At 38.1% G+C, this 22,407-nt stretch overlaps 1 protein-coding gene across 1 annotated transcript in view; it reads left to right on the top strand.

Annotated features, from left to right (window-relative positions):
- Positions 1 to 1,370: 1,370 nt before the first annotated feature.
- Positions 1,371 to 22,407, top strand: part of TRIP12 (thyroid hormone receptor interactor 12) — a gene marked incomplete at its 5' end in the record, with an annotated part of 44,297 nt that continues 23,260 nt past the window's right edge. Inside the window, 17 exons of the mRNA XM_009694756.1 lie at positions 1,371 to 1,496; positions 2,471 to 3,273; positions 10,805 to 10,910; positions 12,152 to 12,288; positions 13,227 to 13,310; positions 14,675 to 14,770; positions 15,770 to 15,918; positions 16,260 to 16,295; positions 16,383 to 16,478; positions 16,904 to 16,996; positions 17,132 to 17,293; positions 18,956 to 19,024; positions 19,143 to 19,308; positions 20,059 to 20,176; positions 20,318 to 20,474; positions 20,791 to 20,944; positions 21,478 to 21,706. Coding sequence (XP_009693058.1) covers positions 1,371 to 1,496; positions 2,471 to 3,273; positions 10,805 to 10,910; positions 12,152 to 12,288; positions 13,227 to 13,310; positions 14,675 to 14,770; positions 15,770 to 15,918; positions 16,260 to 16,295; positions 16,383 to 16,478; positions 16,904 to 16,996; positions 17,132 to 17,293; positions 18,956 to 19,024; positions 19,143 to 19,308; positions 20,059 to 20,176; positions 20,318 to 20,474; positions 20,791 to 20,944; positions 21,478 to 21,706 — 2,781 coding nt within the window. The remainder of the gene's footprint in view (positions 1,497 to 2,470; positions 3,274 to 10,804; positions 10,911 to 12,151; positions 12,289 to 13,226; positions 13,311 to 14,674; positions 14,771 to 15,769; positions 15,919 to 16,259; positions 16,296 to 16,382; positions 16,479 to 16,903; positions 16,997 to 17,131; positions 17,294 to 18,955; positions 19,025 to 19,142; positions 19,309 to 20,058; positions 20,177 to 20,317; positions 20,475 to 20,790; positions 20,945 to 21,477; positions 21,707 to 22,407) is intronic.

Raw genomic sequence — 22,407 nt, 5'->3', positions numbered from 1 at the left:
TTAAGCTTGTGTTGAAGTCCTTAAGAGGATGGTGAAACTTTCTGGTCAACTGCAGGCTTAGCTCTACCTCTGCTACTACGTTTCTGGCATTTGGTTGGAAGAAGCTATTTGAAAGCTTGTGGAACTCTTCTGCCGCTTACTCTTTTGACCTAAACTTTTTGATGTTTGGGGTCATGGATTGAAGCAGAACACTTAAATCATATGGGGGAAGGGGAGACTTCAGATTTAAAGATGTTTGCGTAGCTCAACTCAAAGGACTAGATAGTCTAGGTTAATAATCATATAAGCGTATACTCAGCAGTTCTTTAACTTTGAAACACTGTTTCTTCCAGCATTAATACTAGGCTAGTTTGAGGTTTGATAAAGGTTAGTGGTGCTTGGGTTTTCTGTATAGGTAGGATATGAGCAGTAGACTTCTCCTGGTGACAGCTGCAGGGAAGTACAAGTGAGATGTCTCTTGCCTTAGCAGTTATTTATACTATGCTGTTTTAATGCTGATTAACTGTCTCTTCTGAGTCTTGCAGATGGTAATTCTGGTTGGTTTTGAAAATAGACGTGAAATATGTGAAGATGTAACTTAAATTTTATGTATGATCTTTGTCCTCCAGTCAGAGCTCATACAATAAACCATTTTTGCACACAGCTGAAAGCTACTTGGAAGACCTCTTGTAGCTTATCTATGAGAAACTCATGTCTTTCTCTGACATCACAGGTTTTCTGTCTCATCTGACTGCCTTCATTGGTAGCATGCATTTCTTCATTCTTCTTACTTCAGCTGTTACCAGACAGCTTCCAATCCTTCGAATTGGTGGATATGCAGCCAGAAAATAACTGGCAGAGTTGAGCTTTCCTACAGAGTGGAACTGGTTGTATTCTCATTCTGAGCATTTGATTATCTTAAACTGAAGAGCAAAGAGACAAACTTGTAAATGCTTGTAACTGAATAAAGTCTTAATGCATGGGATCCTGAGGTTGATGAGTATATATCTATTTCTGAGAAGAGGTCTTCGTCAGGTGCTCTAGTCTTGTGCCTTACTGTCCTAGCTTAATGCATAAGTGAATAATTTAGTATTCTTGCACACCAGAAAAATCTGAATTTATCTGCACAGCTCAGGTATGAGAAGATCTTTTATTCACTTAAGATGACTAGATGATTGTGTGCTTTACAAAACAGTTACGCTGGTAGTGATTTGTAACTGCACCAGCTGATTCTTTTGAAATACTGCTTTAATGTTAGGCGTTGATATGGAAAGATCTGATGCTTTAAACTAATATTTATAAATGGTCCAAGAAAAAAAAAATTCCACCTACAGGTTTGTATCTGTACCTTGGAATCCTGATAGCTTTCTGTTTTGACTTTCTGCTGACAGGTCACACTTAGGGCAGGCAAAACATAAGGCACATAGCCCTCCTGAGAGTAGAAAATCTATTTCAAAGACACCCAAAGTGCAGTCTAATACTACTTCTGAGCAGTCCAAGGGACACTTTTCTAAAAGGTAATTGCGCTTCATATTCATATGTTAACCAGTGTTATCTGCGCTTCACAACTGTATAATATATCTAGTTATGCAGAGTTTTTATAAAATGTACGACTAACGGATTTTAACTAATCTAGGTATTGCATTCAGTGGATATATTTCAGTGTTTCACATTCTGTTTGTGTTTTGTTTTTCTAATTCACCAATTAAGAGCATTCCATCAGTGATGGGGAGGAAATGATTTCTGCATAACTAGTCCTGGAATACTTGCAAGGTTTTTCTCCCATTTTCTTGCCTTGTGTTGTGGGAAGGTTGCCCAAGGAGTTCTGAGCAATGTCCAGTATTAATTGAAATGTAATAATCTAAAGTATACCTATGTTCAGAGTAATCATCTTGGTCATGCTCTATCTGTTCTTTATACACTTCTGCTATATACACACTGGAACAGTTTTCTATCATGTAGAAGAGAATTTTGCCATTTATGTGTGTGATTCATTACCTCAGTCTAAAGATTGATGAGAAACTATCCTTTCATTAAGAGCCTTCGTTGAACTAGAATCCAGTTATGACTAGTTATGCATTACTGAACACTCCTTATTCTCTTGTGGAGCTTATATTCTCAAACATTCAGGTAATAGCTTCATGGCTTGAAATTTTTTTTTCTTTTTATTCAGTTCGACATACCTATAAAAAAAATATCAGATAGTAAAATCGATCCAAGCTACCTCATATCTTCCTCTTTAAAAAAAGCAGTGTACTGTGCTTTTATTTTGCAATTTATTTTAGTTTTCATGCTAACAAAGATTGCAATATGACTGTTCTCATACAAGCATGCTTTTTTTCTTGTTTCAATGTAAACTTAATAATCAACAGTGTTTCTTGCCTGTGGCTTCCTTTATTATTAGCAAACGCTGACATTTATCTTGCAAAACTGTTGTAACTTTGAGGTTTTATGAGTTCAACACTAATGCTATTCCTGCTTACTTCTACAGAGGCTGTAGTTCCTCCACTGTTTTAATACCACAACAAGAAGATCCAGAGAGAGTCAATACTTCAGAAAAGCAAAAAACGGGGCAAGTGCCTAAGAAAGACAATTCTCGAGGAGTTAAACGCAGTGCTAGTCCAGATTATAGGAGGACCAGTTCTCCTAGCTGTGCTAAAAAACCCAAAGCACTTCAAAACACTGAAACTTCTTTGGAAACTAACAAGCCACATACTAAGTCTAAGAGAAGACATTTAGACCAAGAAGAAGAGCCGAAGCCTACACAATTGCCGTCAACAAGCAAGGCTCACACCAGAAAGGGTGGAGCTGCTGGTAGCTCCCGAAGTCAGAAAAGGAAAAGGACAGAGAGTCCGTCTTGTATAAAGAGTGATTCAGCAGTCGAATCAGCTGGCACTGAAGAGAAGTCAGCAAAACTCTCCAAGCTGGCTTCAAAATCGGTGACCTCAGCCAAAGCTGGGTGTAGCACCATCACTGATTCTTCTTCTTCAGCTTCCACATCCTCTTCCTCCTCTGCTGTTGCCTCTGCTTCTTCTACTGTTCCTCAGGGTGCCAGAGTGAAACAGGGAAAGGACCAGAATAAGGCTAGACGTTCCCGCTCTGCATCCAGCCCCAGTCCAAGAAGGAGCAGCAGGGACAAAGAACCAAGTAAAACAGGTGGCTCTTCAAAGTTTGACTGGGCTGCTCGATTCAGCCCAAAAGTCAGTCTCCCTAAAACAAAACTGTCTCTGCCAGGCTCTTCCAAGTCGGAGACATCAAAACCTGGACCTTCCGGACTACAGGCTAAGCTAGCAAGTAAGTTGTTCTTTTGTGGAAGAATAAGCATGTATGTTTTAAAATCAAGTCTTCTAAACAAATACTTCTATTGTTTTCAGGCTTCTTGGGATCTTCCTAGAGAAATTAACTTTTAGTGTGTTCTGCTGAGCTTTTAAGTAAAGCTGTGACTGAAACTATTTACAGCTAAAGCGAATGATTTAAGTACAGTCAGTGTTCTAGAAGTTTAAGTTGCTTCTCTGTCTTGCAAATCAATTTTAAAAACAAAGTATGTGCAAAATAGTTGGATGTTGTGATGGGGACATATAATCTCATGATTGTATTCCTCCTGTCAGTTCCTCCCCCCCCCTCATTTTTTTAAGCTTTCTGTCCCAAAGTGGGAAGGACAAATGCTGGAAAACAAGTAGATAATATGTGGTTTCTTGTTTCAAGCCCACTTTCCTAATTTTTCCTTCCTGTGAGAATCTCTAATGTTACTTTAAGAACAGTAATCTTTTAAACCTAGTGTGTGTAGTGCCTGGGACGTTAATCACTTTATCTTTTAAATTGTTCTTACAAAATATGTTCTCTTTGCTGAATTTGAATAGCAGGTACTGTTCTTGGACATTGTCACTAAGAAATAACAAGCCGTCTCCAATCAGAGCACCTGCTTGCTAGTGTGCAGACATGCTTGTAGCTCTGTTGCATTAAACAAAAATTTTTTTGAAATGCATTATGCTGCCTTTGTGTACTGCATGACTTATAGCATGTATTCTCTAAAACTTGATTTAAGAACTTGGGTTCTTAGGCTTGCTTACTGTTGTTCCTTTACCTAGCCATGATCACAAGTAGCCTGTCCCAACTGGGGCATGTCTATAGCTAATACTAATGCAGGAAATAGGTGAAATAAACAAGAGGAACTGGATGTCATCTTGTATAATCAAAATAGATTTAATTGACCCAACAGGCTTGTTTTGGATAACTTGCATGACTGGAGGATTGATTCTGGAATGACCTAACCTAACTGATGAAGAATGACATTGGGGAAGGGGAGAGGAGTTACCTTCTTTATAGCAAGGTTTTATCTACCTACTGCATGGTTCAAGACTTACTGGGTGATGAATTTCAGAGTAAAAACTCTGAATTTGCACAGTGAGGGGGGAGTGGGTAGGAATCAGGCAAGAATGAGACTGACCAACAAGTTCTTAGCTAAGTCTGTCCTTGTTACAGGCGACACTTTAGCAGGAGAGAAGAGCACAGGGAGGAGAGAGAATTTACTTCCAACAAGTGAACAACGAGAAGGTGAAGGAAGAGAGTCAAGTGACAAGTTACAAACTTCAGCAAGGAGTGAGAAGGGGAAGAGTGGGATAGCAAAATGTAAGGGGCGGGAGGGGGGAGTGTGTTGAGTAGCTTGAAAAACAACATTGAGAATATAGGCTTAAACTCGTATTCTCCATAAAGAATGTACTGAGAAGGCCAGCTTGACTAGCTTTAGCTCTTCTATGACGTGAAAGTAATCTTTTGCAAAAAGATAAGCTTAAGTTGAACTAAGATGTTCAAGTATGTCACAAAACTAAGTTGGTATGAACTGTAGGTATGTGTGTGTATGTGTAAAAAGTCACTTATAAGGAGCACAAAGCATGGTGAGAGACATTTCTAGACTCAATAGAGGCTACAGTTACTTTCTCAAGATGGTGTCCCAATTGGGGCGGGGGGGGGGGGGAGACTAAACGGGGGGGGGGGGGGGGGGAATACTAACAGGAGGTGATACTAGGAAGTCTAAAATGTGTAGTGCCTCTTTATTTTACTGTAGATTACAACAAAACTTATTCCAATGGTTATTACATTGAGTATTATTGATTAGAGTAAGTGATTATACTGAATATCACTAAGAGTAGGAACTCAACCTAGAACAGAAGTGTTAAACTATGATATTTTCAAATAGTTTCAGCCTTTCAAATAGTGCATTAGAGCCCTTTGACAACAGATTGAAGTGATCTTGGAATCAATAGTAACTATTGTTAGCTTAGCCCTTTTTATTTAAGAAGAGAAAATAACTTGTCTAATAAAGCTTCACTAACTTGAAAATATTGGGACAAATTTGAAATATTTTAACAGAATACACATTTTGGATAATGCTGAGAAGTGTTAAGAAAATATTAAGAAAATAAACCTCCAGAGTAGGTTTTTAAGGAAGAATGGGTAAGTTCAAATTCACTTTATGTAGCATGCTAGTACCATTAGAGGATAAGGGAGCAGAAGTAGGTGATTTTTTTCATGCAAATACTAATGTCCTAAAGCTTTCTAAAGCAGTAAGGTAAACAGTGACCTAGATTAAATTATTGAGGTGTACACCCATCTGCCTGGAAACACATCCTTAGAAGTCATAGTAATCCTGTGTATAAAGTGAAAGCTAAAACTCAGTAGACTTATATAGGGGTATAATATGAAACAGATTTGAAGAAGTTTGAAATAGGGCTTAGAACTAGTGGAAGATAAACAAAAGACCAAACATGCAAACGTAACTCTGTAAAGAGCTCCGAAAACTTCAGTAAAAATGATGGGGGGGAGTGGTTCTAGGAACAAGAGCGGGAGGAGAGAGGAGATTATTCTGGCTAACATATGGTTAGTCATGTCTATATAAATGCAATGTTCACTTCTGGGTATTGCAGCTCAGGAAGTGCAAGAAGAATTATTACTAATTGTGACCTTTGAAGGAAAAACTAGAAGAGCTGAGATGGCTTACTGAAGAGAAGAATGAGGAGAGACATGGTTGCAATCTTTCCAGAAGCTTTTCATATATTGGAGGGGAATACCCTGAGGTTTCTTGTCCAGTCCTCCCTGGGTAATTAATAGGTGTTAAATGCAGCCAAGGTGACTTTCAGAGTCTTCAGCTACAGAGCAGTGACATCAATGAATAACAGCTATAGAATTTGTTGGAAGAATAAAACAGGCTAGAGTAAAGTTTTTCACCTCCATTTTTGTAGCGGAATATTTCTTGAAGAGGTGGGGGGGGAAGCAAGTTTATTGTTTTGCTCTCTTGATTTGACTATTTTCACATCCCTTTCAAGCCCTATATTTTGTAGGGGCTTTGTAAATGTTGTGAATTGGGTCATCTCACTGATTACGTAACAATAAAAAACCAAACTTAATTATGTCTCCGTTATTTGGGAGATCTCTGCTGCCCTTTGTGTAGTGGGTTGTGGCCCTTAAGAAGGAAGAAGCTGGCAATGATGGCTGAGACAGTGCTGAGAGCAGGGTAACTTAGGGTAGCTGTCCCTGACTGAGAAGCCTCTACCTGATACTTTAAGATTTGAGGGGCTGGAGAGGTTATTGGGATACACTGAGAAGCCGCATGAACGTGAACACAGGGTGTGAATGGCATGTAACTCCTGATTTGAAGGGATTTGACAGAGTTGAGGGAGAAAAGAATCTGAAAATAGCTCTGAGTTAGTTTATTTGGGATTGTGGGTGATGGTACTGTCTGCATGATAGTCGTCAGAGCCTTAGAGTTGTGGACTCAGGATTGAGGAAATAAGAGGACTTTGGTTTAATTCTGGTGATGGGCTGTGTGGGGCTGTAATCAAGAGCTGGGGATATCTGGGTTGGTACTGAGGGAGGGGGCTTAGTGGAGTTTTAGGATGACAGGAGGTTGTCTTGCCTTCCCCCGACACAGCTATTTTCACCCTGCTTTTGTTGTGTTAGCAGGAGAGGAGCCAATCTGACGTTTAAACTTCCAGTCCTGACAAGTAAATCTTTAGTCATTATCTTCCTGAACTGCAAATAAAGGGCTTTCCAGGTTATGGACTGTGAAAGTTTGACTAACTTTGTTTTGGCTTGGGCAGACTTAAAATTTGTGAATGCAGTGCAGCTGCTTTCAGATGTTTTTTTTCTTTCATGCAACAAAAAATGCCTTAAAAAAAAAAAGCTGACTAGTAAACACACTTAAATGTGAAGATGTTCTTCAGATTATTTTTTTGTTTGTTTGATTTCTGTTAGGCTGCACTGTTTCAGGTTGAGCCTGTTTGGGTCAATTTTCCTTCTGAGTCATTAACATGAGTGCTTGGCATGTAAATAGGATGATGTCAGGGCATAAGCAGTGTATCTGTTTGCCATAAGGAAACCTGTGCCTCTGCTTTAATTCTGCAGTTTACATCTGAAGTTTTTGCAGTTGCTGAATATGAACTGCTTAAACCTAATTTTCTTTTGGTTTATTGAGAGTCTATCTCTGTTAATAACTTTTACTAGCTCTTTGAAAGAGATCTCTTGATGATAGCTCTGTATGTTACAGAAATAGTGCTGAGTAAACAACTCTGGAGATGAACATCAAACCAATTGCCCTGAAAGCCCTTGCTGTCTGTCTATGGCGGTATGACTGGTGCTTTCCTTTGTCAGGCAGTCACAGGCACCTCTAATCCCATCTCTGAGTGCTGGTTGTGCCCTATTTACCAGTGAAGGCTCGGGGTTGTTAGCCTCCTGCAGCTCCTGTAGGGAGACCACACTGGCAGTGTGTTAAGGGGGAAATCAAATTTTGATGACAATGTGAGTGAAAGGAAGAAGGTTCAGTTGTATGCTGAAGAAATTAGTAGTCCTGAGCTTACTGTATTGGGAAGACTCAAAGGATTTGCAAAAGATGCAGGTGGTAAGATTGACTTAAGATGCCTTCTTAAACAATGAACTTTAAGGGCAGAGAGTGGCATTGAACAGCAGGAAGAGAACAAGCTCTGAGAAGTCTGTCTTCGCTTCCTTTTTGGCCTTTCAAATTAATAGAGGGAGGTGGAAGCTCCTATATGCCCTGGTAGATACATCAGAGGTGGAGAAGTAAAGGCTTGGGGAAAGAGAAACATGCAAAAAGATCTGACAAGTAGAACATTCTTACTGAGCAGCAGGAGAAAATTTCTGGGTGCTCAGGCTGTGATGTATTCTGCAGTTCATCCACCAGCTGGTAAGTGCGTAACCCTTTACATGCTCTAAAACCCTCACACTGAGGTAGTTCAGTTTAAAGAGATGGCTCAGCTAATTCAATGCCCCTTATGGAAAAGGACAACCCATTTCACAGCCTCATTGCCCTACTGCTTCATGGTGTCTGTGCTCATCTGACCTGTGTTACGCAAGCTCAGCTGACCAAACTGGCAGAGTATTAATGGAACAAGAAAGTGTGTATCAGGTGTGCACTTTGTGCATATTGGGATTGGTTTGAGGACAATAAGACATGAGTGAGTGTACCATACTGTTAAACAACAGTAAGCTGTTAAGCTAGCTCTGCTGTTTTGTGAAGCCTTTGCCCTTAGCTTGTATCAAAACAGGATTTCTGCTAAGTCAGTCTTACTTCACAGTGGATGTGGGGTGTCTCGTTGACAGCCTATAGCCTATTACTAAGCTGATATGAAGTTACTTAATGTGTAGGTCTGACTACTTGAAAATGAGTACCTACAGATTTAAAGTAGTAAGTGGCATACTGACATAAAGAATTAAATGTAGTTGTATATTAAATATATTTGTATATTTTTCCAGTGAACTCTACTGTAACAGGGTGGTTAACTTATTCTTCTAAATGTAAAGCAAAAGTACATCTCACTTAAAGTTTCCTTGTACTGTTATAGGTACTAAGTAGCCTACTTTTCCATATATGTGATACAAATTCAGAGTGGTTAAACACATTTTATCTGTGGAGTGATACAGTGCTATACATAGTGCCAGTTAAAGCATGCATTTTCTATTGTAGAATATAACCAGCTATGAGGGGAGTTTTGTTGTATCTGTGTACTTCTAGTACTTGAAAAGGTTGCATAGCTATGGCGTGGGATCCTGCTACAACTGTTTCAAACTGGTTTTGTCTTGTATCTGTAACACATTCTTCTTCCCTTCTCACCCCCACGAGTGTCTTACAGTATGTAAATACAGTTGGAGTCATCATGTATTTCTGTTGTAGCACCTTCAACTGAAATCTATGCCAATTTATGCCAATGCTTTCTTTAATATTTGAAAAAGTTACATATCTTGTTCTATATGCACAGACCATCTGAAAAGTCAAGTGACTGGCCTGCTTCAGTTCAGTGCTTGGTGGCTGTTAAATGCAGAACCTTGTTGTTTTCTTAAGGTTGCCAGATTTCTTGAGTTAGTAAGCCAGTTGCATGGTAAATACACAAATATCAAGTTAACCTTCATCTGCATGAAACTTAACTGCACACAGCATTGTGTTGTTCCTGGGTCAGATGTACTATACTGTTTGAAGGGACGGACTATTGACCAGGCTAATAATAACTTTTTGGATCACTTTCCCTTTTCTGTTGAATATCCAGTCAGAAGCTGCATAGTTATAACTTATATCTGTCAGTACCACAACTCAGCATTCCTGGAATGTTTTAAGATTAAGGAAATAGACAGGAGCTAGTTTGATAGGTGCTTAAAAACATTGAATGTTTAAATGGTTTATTTCTGCTTTGTTGCCAGAAGAGGGAGCAGTGATCTTTCTCATCTTTTCAAAATTATTTACATCTGTTCCAGTAATAGTATGTCTAAACTGGATGTTATGGGGTTCTCTTATTTTATTGATTTATTGTAGAGGCAGAGGGAACTGAAATGTCAAGCTGGGCCTGATAAGGATTTTTAATTTTCAACAATTTAATTATCGGCCTTCTGATTTGGAAGCTGTTATGGGATATTTCAACTTGATAGTAAGCTTGCTTATCATCTGAGAACATTGTATTGCATGGGTTTTTTTGTGTGTTTAACATTTACCTGGTTCTGCAGTGAGGTATGTCATCAGAACAATGACTTCATAAGCTAGAGCAAATTAGCATCAGTTGGGTCAGTCTTCAATGGTGCAAATACTTCTAAATTGAGAACTTGAGAACTCCTTTTCCAAATCTGTGAAGATATGCTTGGTTATTTGCCCCAAGGAAGACCTTAGGAGAGCAACAGAGCTTGAAGTGATATAGTTGAAATAGGAACACAAATAATAGATATGACAGATCTCAGCACTGGCAGTGCTTGACTCCTGCAGGGGAGCATGGTTTTGATTTAAAACAGTTATTCTTAAGCCATACTAATGTGAACTAAAAATTATGATTCAGATGGTGAAGAAGATTGAGTTTATGCTGCACAGATTTACTCAGAGGTGGGGGAAAGCAGATGTAACCACCACTGCCTTCCCCTCAATATAATGTCTTTTTCTCTCTTTAGATAAAGCTAAAGCATCTTCTTTTAAGTGTTTTGAACATCAACATCTGGAAATAATAAACTTGTATCCCATCATGTGATGTCTGTTTAGCACGAGAAAGACTTGCAAGCTCTTCTATAACTGTAGTGTGTAGGTTAGGAAAAGGTGTCTAGGTAAGAACTTGGAGTTTAGTATTACTTAGAATAACGAGTGAAAGTAAATATCTGAACCTTTCTTTTACTGGTATAGCAGTTCAGTGTAAGGTGACTAAAAGCTGAGACGGGCTTATTGTGGTTCTTGTGTAGAAGCTGTTCTTCTACATAGAAGTTTCCTGTACACAGTTTCATTTCTTTGTAGAACTGATGTGTACTTAAAGACTGATTTACTCTCAATTCTTTACATATTACATAGGTCTAAGAAAATCTACAAAGAAACGCAGTGAATCACCACCTGCTGAGCTCCCCAGTTTGCGGCGGAGCACACGGCAAAAGACCACGGGCTCCTGTGCTAGCACCAGGTAAAAAGATAATGAAGCATGATTACTGCAGTGAGTTGATACGTCATTTTCATGCATGAAAACTGGCCTTGTCTATCTCTTACTTTGCTGTTGTAGAAGTAACTGTAGCTTTTCAGGCCTGCTGGGTTACTTTGTACACTAGTGTCATGGGTAGCACATAGAATTTGTCACCATCAGACCTTCAATAAGTCCCTCAGCTGTGGGGCTGGAGGGGAAGAAACACCCAAAGTCAGGATCACAATATTAAGTAATCCGTTCCTTAGGGAGGTGTTGTGGTGTTGAAAAAGATACTGAAAACAAAGAGAGTGAGTGCTAAACTACTGTCCATCATGAATAATAAAAAAGGTTACTATTTTGAAAAATAAAAGACTTCATGATACCGCACAGGAGTCTGTTTTAATAGTGTACATTAAGCTGACTTAGCTTTTCAGCAGCTGCATCTGAACATTACTACAAATATCGAAGTACTTAATATACTTTCTGATGCAGGGGAAAATTAGTCCTGAATTAGTAATTTTAAACAGCTGGTAGATCAAATGGGATGGGAGAGTAAATGTGTCCTGTGATGCAAAAATTTTTTTGCAGTTGTATATTTTGAAGCTAGACTTATGAATCTTTAACAAACTATTTTTTTCTTAGGCCTAAATTGTATTTAGTAGTTCCAGCACAACTTCTTTTCCCTCTTCCAGGCCACAAAAAAAAAAGCTTCTGAAATCTGATTCTGTTGTCAAGCGTGCATTTGAATTTGACTGTTTACTTTGTAGGCAGTGGTGATGAGTGTTTAAGAAAAGCAAATTTTAAAAAGCCTTGTGCCCTCAAACTTGTTCTGGCACTGAAAATGAAGTTGAACATCAGAGTTCTCTTTGTGCTTTCAGTAGTTCAGAACTTCTTTAAAAATAGTTGTTACTCTGTCATCGCACTTCTCAAATGTGTATGTGATTTGTAAGTAACAGTCACTTTACTAAAATGTAGTAGTTAAAATGAGCAAGATTAGACTGCATTATTTTGAAGGGTATAATGTGAGGACCTAGCTGTAATGCATTAGTATAAACAAATCACCGCCAGGGTACGTTTCAAGGAGGGTGATGAAGAGTTGGATCGTTTTGTGAAGACTAATTCTTATGCAAACCTGTTAGTTTGTGCAACTTTGTGGTAGTGATCCACATAAATGTTATGTGGCTTTGAGTAGGCTCATGTTAATAAATCTCTTTGGTCTGAAACTGTGTTTTTTCAATCTTTAGTCGGCGAGGCTCTGGCCTGGGCAAAAGAGGAGCAGCTGAAGCTCGCCGACAGGAGAAGATGGCTGATCCTGACAACAACCAGGATGGAGTTAACTCTTCAGCTGCACGTACGGACGAGGCTCCCCAGGGAGCTGCGGGTAAGAAGAAATTCCAACTGAAGCATTTTATTATAGTTGCTGATACAAACTTCTTTGCATTTGAAAATAATTAAATGGATTAAGTTCTGGGGAGAAATTATTTAAGCTGGTAAATAATTATGGAAGGTTTTTGAGTGAGAAGGACTGTTACATCTGAATCTGATCTCTTGGATATCTGGTACATGCTTCAGTTATGCTTTTTTGTAGTCTCCAAACTATGTCTAAAAAAGTACACTTCAGTTTTCAGACATCTGCCTTTTTTTTTAATGTAACTTCAGCTGATGCTACATAAATTACTGTACTGCCAACTGAAGAAGCACTAAAATGTTCAGAATACAGAATACATGCATTTACCTATAAAAGCTCTTTTCTAACTACTCATAAATATTCTACAAGTTTTCTGTTGAAATTGCAAGCATGTCTGTACTGGAGAAATTTGTAACCAAGTTAAGTATTCTTATTTGCACAGTCCTACTAAATGGTACTTCATTTTATCATTTGGTCCTAATCAGTAGTAAGTTCAAAGGAGCTTTCCAGAAATTATCCTGGATTGTAGAAAAACTTGAACGTTCTCTGCTTAAAGCTAACTACATCAGTAGAAAAAGTCAAAATTAGTGGAAACTAAGTGCAGCATAACACTCAATTAAGAAAAGCCTAAATTTACGAAGGATACAGGTAAATATGTCTGAAAGGTAATTTGCTGATCTAGCTGTGGCTTTTTTTTTAATGTGTTGATATAGCCTCTCTTCAGCTTTTGGAAAGTGTTAGGCCTGTACACTGATCTATTTAAAATGACAATTGTACAGAAGTATGATGGTGGCAATGTTAAATGCAGAGCACTCTTCTGATGGTGGACACTTTCCTTGATGGTGGAATTGATGCAGATTTTGTAGCTTTAAAGGCACTGTAACTTGCATTCATCTCTTTTATTTCTTTAGCTTCTAGTTCTGTTGCTGGGGCTGTAGGTATGACAACCTCTGGAGAAAGTGAGTCAGATGATTCTGAGATGGGAAGACTACAAGGTATAAAAGTTGTTATTAATTTACCATTCCTTTTTTGTTTGCAGCCTATAAATAGCCATACCTACCCAAATTCTGTATTTATAGTGAGAAGGCTGTATTTTGTTTCTCTGAATGTGTTGCTTTGTTCACAGTAGTTCTGAAGTATAGAGTTAAAAGCCTTAATTCACTAAAGATGCAAGAATCTGGAAGTAATGTTTAGAGGAGGTGACATAGTGACCTTACTCATTTACATGGTGTAGAATACACTGCTATTGATGATTTTTCAGGGGGAGGTCGGGGGAGAGAACGGAGAACTCAGTCCTATTAAGTGTGTAAGCTCAAATATGAAAATAAGTCTTTGCAATAATGTTTTCAGTTGACAGGCAAGGTTCGGTCTACTGTTACTTTTGTCTGCTTCTGGATAACATTTTTTGTGCTTGTCATTGATACTCGTGTTGCTGTAAGTGTTGACCAAACAAAATCTAAATGTTCTTAAAATGCTTGCTTTTGTGCTTAGGCTAAAGGATTCAGGTCTCAAAACCTTAGAGTACAGACAGGTATAAACTCACTTGCAGGACATGCAAACTGTTCTAATGATTTTGCCACTACATTACAAGGATTTCTGAGGTCATAATCTCCCTTGAAAATGACAGGTTTTGGTTAATCTGGGTATTTAATCTGGAAATGAGTGCTGTGTCACTACCAATTCACTTGCTTATAGTCCTCAGTAAGCATAGGTATGCATTAGGAATATTGAGCTAAATTGGCTATTGTTATTAATTGTTACTGTATTGATCACCAGTAGTCATGGTTGCTACAATAAAAATCAGTCACCCATTTAGTCTAGCTAAAGTAACACTTTTGAAAAGTGTTCTAAAACAAAACCAAAAAACCCCATATATCTAGCAGAGTTCTTCACTCCCCTGCTCATCAGCAAATAAAGCTGTGAACCATTTTTCGGTGTAATTTTTTCAGATTAATACTGCCATTCAGTTCCTGAAAATGAAGATAAGCTTAACTTGTTTTATGTAGTTTGAGTTCAGATTTGAAATTACATTCTGATATATCTGCTGTTCTAGATCTAGACTTAACAACAATTTAGTAGACTAGATTTCTTGTGTGAAGTATATAACTCTGGAAACTTGGTGGGTGACTTTAAAGGGCCTTAATGCTCTGATGCATACAAAAATGAGTTATTTGTTCCTCAAAGGTCGTCTTTTTGGTGGTTTTTAGAAATCAAGTTAGCTGCAGTCATCTAATCCTAACTCTTCTTTCTTAAAGTATCAAAATTCTAGTAGTCTTAAATTATAGCATCATGAAATTTAAGCTTTTAAAAGTATATGCAGAAGCTTTGACAATGGCTGTTATCCTCTGTTTGCTTTTAGCTCTATTAGAGGCTAGGGGTCTTCCTCCTCACCTGTTTGGCCCTCTTGGTCCTCGGATGTCGCAGCTCTTCCACAGGACAATTGGAAGTGGAGCTAGTAAGCAAAGTTTGTCTAATTTGACTTAATTCTTTCCACTTCCAGACTAGCAGAATTCAGCCATGAGTAAATTCTAATATTTGTATTAGCTTCATAGTTTAATATAGTATTTTACATGTTGGAGATTTGTATGTCACAATAGTGCTAGACCACTGGTCAACAGTATTAATTTGCTTGTCTTCCTATAAGGAAGAGAAATTTGCTTTAGCGATATTTCTTTTCTTTTCTTTTTTGGGGCATCTTAATGTTCCCTTTTAGGTGGGCAAGGGAGGGTTCTTGCCTTTTCACATATTTCTTATCTTTTTCTTTTGCACAATGGGCTGCTTAACAAAAGACTTCTCCAACCCCCTTGGGTTTTTTAATAGCTTTAAACAAATGCTTGAGCTAGCTTTAAAATTGTTAGTAGATGTAAGTTCTAAGGTATGGGTTTTTTTATAATTTCAAAAGTATCTTAGGTTTCAGACAGAAATAATTTCCTTCAGATAGGACCCATGTTCTCACTGATGTACTTAGTCTTGTTCCACAATATCTGCATTATGCAGCTGGATAAGATGCGTACCTTCTAGTCCAAGTCTGTTTGGCTTCCCAGGAGAGCCAAAGGCAGCCTGTTACACTCCCTGCCGTGAAGAGGATGGGGTCTCATGGATACTCCATGTGCTGTATTATCCAGGGAGTGTGTTGAAAAGTCCTTTGCTTTATGAAGGTAGCATGATGTGGGTTCTGGCACCTGCTGTAGGTTGGCAAGATGGCTATGGTGAGCAGTGTGGTGGACTCTGCTGACCAGTCTGCACTGGAAAGACAGCCAAGAGTGAGATTTTGCCTCCTTTTCCTATCCCCACCCCCCCTTTTATGACAGGGCAATGAAGTGAAACTACAAATACAGAGGAAAACAAACTATCTCTGGTCTTCCACTCTGGCAGAAGTGTAGCGTAACAGTTCACTTGAACATTTATGTTTTCTAATATCTTCTTTCCTAATCTTTTGTTTCTGGATATCTAGGTTCTAAAGCCCAACAGCTTTTACAAGGTCTCCAAGCCACTGATGAAAGTCAGCAACTACAGGCAGTGATTGAGATGTGCCAGCTGTTGGTCATGGGAAATGAAGAAACATTAGGAGGATTTCCAGTCAAGAGTGTAGTACCAGCTTTGGTAAAGATCAAATCTCATATTTCTACTGGAGCAAGTAATATTTCACTTAATGTCTTACTCGAATTAAATATTCTTTATTTATATTATGTGTTCTTAATTATATGTATGTGTGCATGTGTATATATCTCATTATTTAGTTTTGAGGGCATGTTTTGCTAAATTTTGATAGTCCTATTAATTCTTTAATAGCTCAAGAACAGAAGTGGCTCTTTTGAAGCTTTTACCAAAATTTGAAGTCCTGAGTCAAAAGCTACGATACTGATTTGTGCCCTTTTTTTATGTTGATATCTAGAAACTTTTTATTAAACTAACAATACTTTTTTTTTAAAAAAAACCCACAGATAACACTGCTGCAGATGGAGCATAACTTTGACATTGTAAGTGACTTGTAATGCTTAAGAAACTTTTTGAAATGCAAAAATGTATCATCTGAACTTCAAAGCAAATATCTATGTATTTAATAGATGAACCATGCATGTCGGGCCTTAACATATATGATGGAAGCACTTCCCAGATCATCTGCTGTAGTGGTAGATGCAATTCCTGTCTTCTTGGAAAAGGTAAGATGAAATCGAAACAGTGTTAAACTAATCTGAGGGGTTTTATCTTTTGTTTTAACTTTAGGATATAGCATTAAGATACTGGCTTCTTTTCATTGCTTACAAGAGAATGCATAATGCATGAGACTATTTTAAACAGGTTTACTCTTTGTTCACACACTTACTGAAAAGCACTGTCTGATTCACTGAGAACTTCTTGTCTGATTGGTGCTACAAAGATGTTTTGTAATTACACAAACTGGTAACTCTCGGAGGAGCTATATAGCTGATCAAGCCTTAAACTGGCTAGCTGGATTAAAGTTAGCAGTGCAGCTGCATTAGCATATGTGACTTAGTACAAGCTAACTGTCCAAGTGTTAATGAAGATTATTATTTTTAGAAACTGGTTTAGAAATTGATCTACAAGCTTTCTTCTTTTCTTGTAGCTGCAAGTTATTCAGTGCATTGATGTGGCAGAGCAGGCGCTTACAGCCCTGGAGATGTTATCACGCAGACATAGTAAAGCCATTCTGCAGGCAGTAAGTAAAAAAGAAAGCGCTTTTACCTCTACCAGTTCTGCATCTTGGTGATCTTCTGTGAAGATGAAATCGGAAAACAAGTTTCTGTGACTTTAGCAGTACTGAGAATGAAAATGTTCGTTTATTTTATTATAGGGTGGGTTGGCAGACTGTTTGCTGTATCTGGAATTCTTCAGTATAAATGCACAGAGGAATGCGCTAGCTATTGCTGCCAACTGCTGCCAGAGTATAACACCTGATGAGTTTCACTTTGTGGCAGATTCTTTGCCACTGCTTACACAAAGGTTAACCCATCAGGTAAGAAGCTATTATAAAATAGAAAGTTTTAGTTTTGACCTGAAAGTAGTATAAAGTTGCCTCCAGATGTCTAGTTCTTTACCTCTGCAATGTGATAATTGCCTTAAAGTTTCTATACTGTGAAGTTGTGATACTCTAGTGTGCATATGGACTTCTTGTTTTTTGTAAGTGTGCTGTAAGGATTCATGACACCCCTATTTTGCAAAATGAGGTAAGGTACTTTAAGTTAGAGCATGAATAATGGTGGGTTTGTAGTCCTTGTGGCCCATCAGTAAGAGGAAATCCAGTAGCATTGCTGTTCATTTTTCTTAACAGAAGGGTTGCAAGGTTCCTTCCCACTTCTAACTTGGAAAAGCTTCAGTTTCAATTTTTGTGTGGTTTTGTTTTTTCCCCGATTCGTCTTTTTGGGAGGGGTTACGGCTTTTCAGAAAGAAAGTTCCTACTCTTGCACAATCATTTTAAGTGATGAATCCTAAATCATGGGACTCCTGAGATCTGCCTCTCCTGTAATGCTGCTATGTTCATAAATGAGCACTCTCAATGGCTATTGCACCAAAATCAATTTGGACACACTGCTTGTTTGGCAGATCCCTCTTAAAAAGGTGAAAAAGGAGAAATTATTTTGTTCTTGAACAATTGCAAATAAATGGAAGCTTCCAGGTAATGTTTTTGTGTATTATTGTGCTATTCTTAATTTTGCCAACATCTTCTTGCTGAGAGACTACTTGAATCTTTGAGGCAGCTTCACAGAAGTCCGATGTCAGCTTTAGATGGTGCTTTAGAAACAGGAAGCGCCATTCTCAGCACTAGTAGGGACAAGTAGAGTCCTGCTCTCTGAAGAGAAGCTACAACCCACAAAAGTAAGATTTCAAGAAATTTTGAAGTGGAATTTTTCTAGCAAAAAAAAAAAATAATCTTGAGTTACCTCTTAACAGAATAGTTGAGGTTGGAAGGGACCTCTCAGTTATCTAGTCCTAACCCCCTGCTTAAGCAAGGTCAACTAGAGCAAATTGCCCAGGACCATGTCCAGCTGATTTCACACCCCCCCACCCCCTTATTTAAATATCTCCAAGGATGGAGACTTAATCTCTCCAGGCAACCTCTTCCACTGTTCAGCCACCCTTACAGTAAAGGTGTTTTATTATGTTCAGATGACCTTTTTTGAGTGTTTTAATGAACTTTTAACTAGAACTATTTTTAGAGCAGTCTTCACTATCTTGATGTCTTTGGATTTGCTGTCTTGGCTGCACTGCATGATATAAAAATCAGACTTCATGTAGTCTGTAGAACGGTAGCCTTCACTCCTGCTTATTATCTATATCTCCTGTTGCTTTGGCTTTGTAGCTCTCTTCCCTTTTGTTTCCTCCTTGTAGAATCCAAAAAGGATATTATAGATCCATTTATTCAACTCTAAAGGTCCCTAAAGGTATTTGTGTTGCAAGTGTGAGGTGTTTCCCAGGGAATATGCAGGAGCACAGCCATATCAGGAGGTCAGTTTAGACTGTATCAAGGAATTTAAAATTCAGAGCTGTAACGTTCTGTAAAATATGATTTGACTGACCTTTTTGGAGAAATTTTATGAATGCCTTAAAATGATCAGATAATCTAATGCAAGTTAATATATTAAAATTCAAATAAATACTTAACTTTTTTTTATAATAGGATAAAAAATCTGTTGAAAGCACTTGTCTCTGTTTTGCACGGCTGGTGGACAACTTCCAGCATGAAGAGGTAAGGGTGTGGGTTTTTTGGGGGGTGGATTTTTGTTCCCTTGTTCTCTCCCTCAGTTACTCCTAAGGGCTTACCTTGCAGAGACTAATGTTTTCAATTTTGCTATTCCCTCCTGAAGAACTTGCTCCAGCAGGTTGCTTCTAAGGACTTGTTAACAAATATTCAGCAACTCTTGGTAGTGACGCCTCCTATCCTGAGCTCAGGAATGTTCATCATGGTGGTGCGCATGTTTTCCTTAATGTGCTCCAATTGCCCTACACTTGCAGTCCAACTTATGAAGCAAAGTGAGTTCTTACTCTTTCGTATTCTGGGGGACCTATTTAAGTTAATGTCTACAGTCAATATGGAACTCTGCACTTGATTAGACAAATACTGTGTTCTTTTTATTTTTTCGTTTTCGTACTCTGCTACCTGTGGGATACAAAGTTTAGTTAATCATGTTGAAAATGTGGAGTTTTTTTGGAGGGGGGTGGAGATGTTGGACTTGGTTTTTTGTTTGTTTTTTCCTGAGGGGTTTTTCTCCCCTTTCCTGTCTCTAGCTGTTGTCACTGGAGCAGTTGCCTAATTTTGAGTCTGTATTAGCTGCACAAGTTACTCTCATTCCAGCACGAGTTGAATAATTCTTTTTGCAGTCTTTAACAGGTGGGGGAAACATGTGATTTAAGGACTTTTTCTAAGGGAAAACATTAGGAAAAGTAACTGCTGTGTTAACTGTCTTAGTTCTCACTTGGTTTCTTATTTTCATCTCATAAATTTTGACTTGTCGTTTCAACTGCCCTGTATGTTCCCTTGTTTTCTTCTGTGCCCTGTATATTAAGTGACATTCCCCCCCCAGATGTCCCTTAAAGGGGGGGAAAAAAAAAAACCCAAACCTCTAAAATCCCACAAACCCCAGAACTGAGAGCAAACACATTTCTTAAAACATTCAAAGAGATGGCTTTTGTTTTGCTTTCTACTATCTGTTTGTTTTGGGCTGTGACAAAATGGAGTCCATATTCTGATACAGGCAATCTCATGAATAATAATTTTTATAGATATTGCAGAAACGCTTCACTTCCTCCTTTGTGGAGCCTCAAATGGGAGTTGTCAAGAACAAATTGACCTTGTTCCACGAAGTCCTCAAGAACTTTATGAGCTTACTTCTCTTATCTGGTAAGTTATGCAGCCCTAGGTTTTGTGTCTGATTGGTATGGTAAAATCCCTAACTTCTCTAAAATGAAGGCAAACAGTTTTCAGCTTAGATGGGCTTTATTGTATACTTCTAGTAAAGTACTGGTTTTGTGTTCTTTACAGTGAACTGATGCCTTGCCTGCCAAAAGAGGGAATCTTTGCTGTTGATACTATGCTAAAGAAAGGAAATGCGCAAAATACAGACGGTGCAATATGGCAATGGCGAGATGACAGGGGTCTCTGGCATCCCTATAACAGGATTGACAGTCGAATAATAGAGGTAGTAATTCCACACATTTGTGTGGTGATGTTTTTTAAATATGTGTGCAATTGTTTAGGGAATTGAATGCTTTCTTTACGACTTTGAAAATATCAGCTGTGTTCTTTCTGAGTAAGAAACACATGAGTTTTCTCAAACCTCCTGCTGTAATATTACACTATTTTGGTATTCGGTAAAGAGTGAACTGCTTAATTACCATTCTTAGTGTATTTCTGTCAGTCATTGTTTTTCCTACTGTGTTGTCCCTCTTCTCACCTCTTATATAGCTTCCTTTTTGTTAGAGATTTCTTAACTTTAAACTCTTTCTTGGTTTTAGGCAGCTCATCAGGTTGGTGAGGATGAGATAAGCCTGTCTACGCTTGGGCGTGTCTATACTATTGATTTTAACTCTATGCAGCAAATAAATGAGGATACTGGAACAGCACGTGCCATTCAGCGAAAACCGAACCCTTTAGCCAATACAAACACTAGTAAGTACAGCTTAGGAGACACCTGGTGTCTCTTGCTACGGCTAATTTATGCAACAGTCTACTATTTGGCTGATACGTTTCTTACGGTTTCTGTGGAACATCAAATTATTCTGACTTACATGAATGAAGACAGCCGTTCAACAAAACTCGAAACTGTTGAAATGTATTCTTTTTAACATGTAAACTCTTTTCCTGGGAACTGAAAATGCTTTAAATTGGGGAGGAGCTGGGGATGTTCCTGGCTTGGGATTTTCTGAAACAGCTTTATTCGTGCAGCTCTCATATTTAACGAGGGCTGTGTGTGGACTTCTTACTATCATACAGAAACACGTAAGAAAACTGAAGAAAAAAGATTTGACTCCTTGAAAGAGGAGTATTTTTACATCCATTCTTGCCATCAGTTTGACTTCTGGTTCTTAAATTATATCTTTTCAATTCAAGAGCTAAACTAATTCAGCTTTAACAAAAGAAAGTAATCATTAGAGCAGAGGTGCAAAGAACTATGCAGTGATTTGTTGCACAATGTCTTATAGGTGGACATTCAGAATTGAAGAAGGATGATGCTCGAGCACAACTAATGAAAGAGGACCCAGAACTGGCAAAATCCTTTATCAAAACATTATTTGGTGTTCTTTATGAAGTATATAGTTCTTCAGCTGGACCTGCTGTTAGACACAAGTGCCTTAGAGCAATTCTTAGGATAATTTATTTTGCTGATGCTGAACTTCTGAAAGACGTGCTGAAAAACCATGCTGTTTCAAGGTGGGTTCTTTAACTGTCATGAATGAAACATTTTGAGCTTACAACTTGACTTGTGATGCTTTTTTGAATCATCTTGTTCAGGGGAAAACTGTGCTTTGAAATTCTTATTTATTTTGCAAAAGCTGAGGATGCCAGCTCTTCAGGAATTTTTTTTTGCATCTTACATTTTGCAATAGATGCCAACTCTAGGCATTCTTACTAGAAACTTAGGTTACCTATATGGCTGTATGTACTAGTAATGTCTAGTATTACCATTTTCTGTTTTCCCGATTTCTAAAACTTGCCTATAAACTTTTGTGAGGGCAAGATAACTTTTGAGGTAATACAATGTGAACAATAGCATCTCATGGTATTCAACTGGTGAGTTCTATTCATGAAACATCTCCTACATGCTGTACCATAAAGTTAGGGATTTAGATAAAGGGATACAATTAGAAAAAAAAAAAAAAGGACTAGTCTTTCAAAGGCAGTACCAAGTTCCACAACACCATGTTCTTTAAAGGAAGAAAATGCTCTCTTCTTTTATGGCACATGTTAAAACTTGGTAAAAGTGATTTAGGTGGGAAGAAGACTTTTTCAGTCCTTTATTTATAGCTTACAAAAGCACAGTGAAATTTGTTTGCTTTCAGTCTCCAGTGCTATGTATCAAATCAAAACTGGTTTAGGTTTTTTTTCTTAAAAAAGCAAAAAATGAAAAGACA

Source organism: Cariama cristata, unplaced genomic scaffold, assembly GCF_000690535.1.
Source record: "Cariama cristata isolate BGI_N322 unplaced genomic scaffold, ASM69053v1 scaffold32920, whole genome shotgun sequence".
NCBI classification, from domain to species: domain Eukaryota; kingdom Metazoa; phylum Chordata; class Aves; order Cariamiformes; family Cariamidae; genus Cariama; species Cariama cristata.
This window is presented reverse-complemented; position numbering and strand designations above follow the sequence as displayed.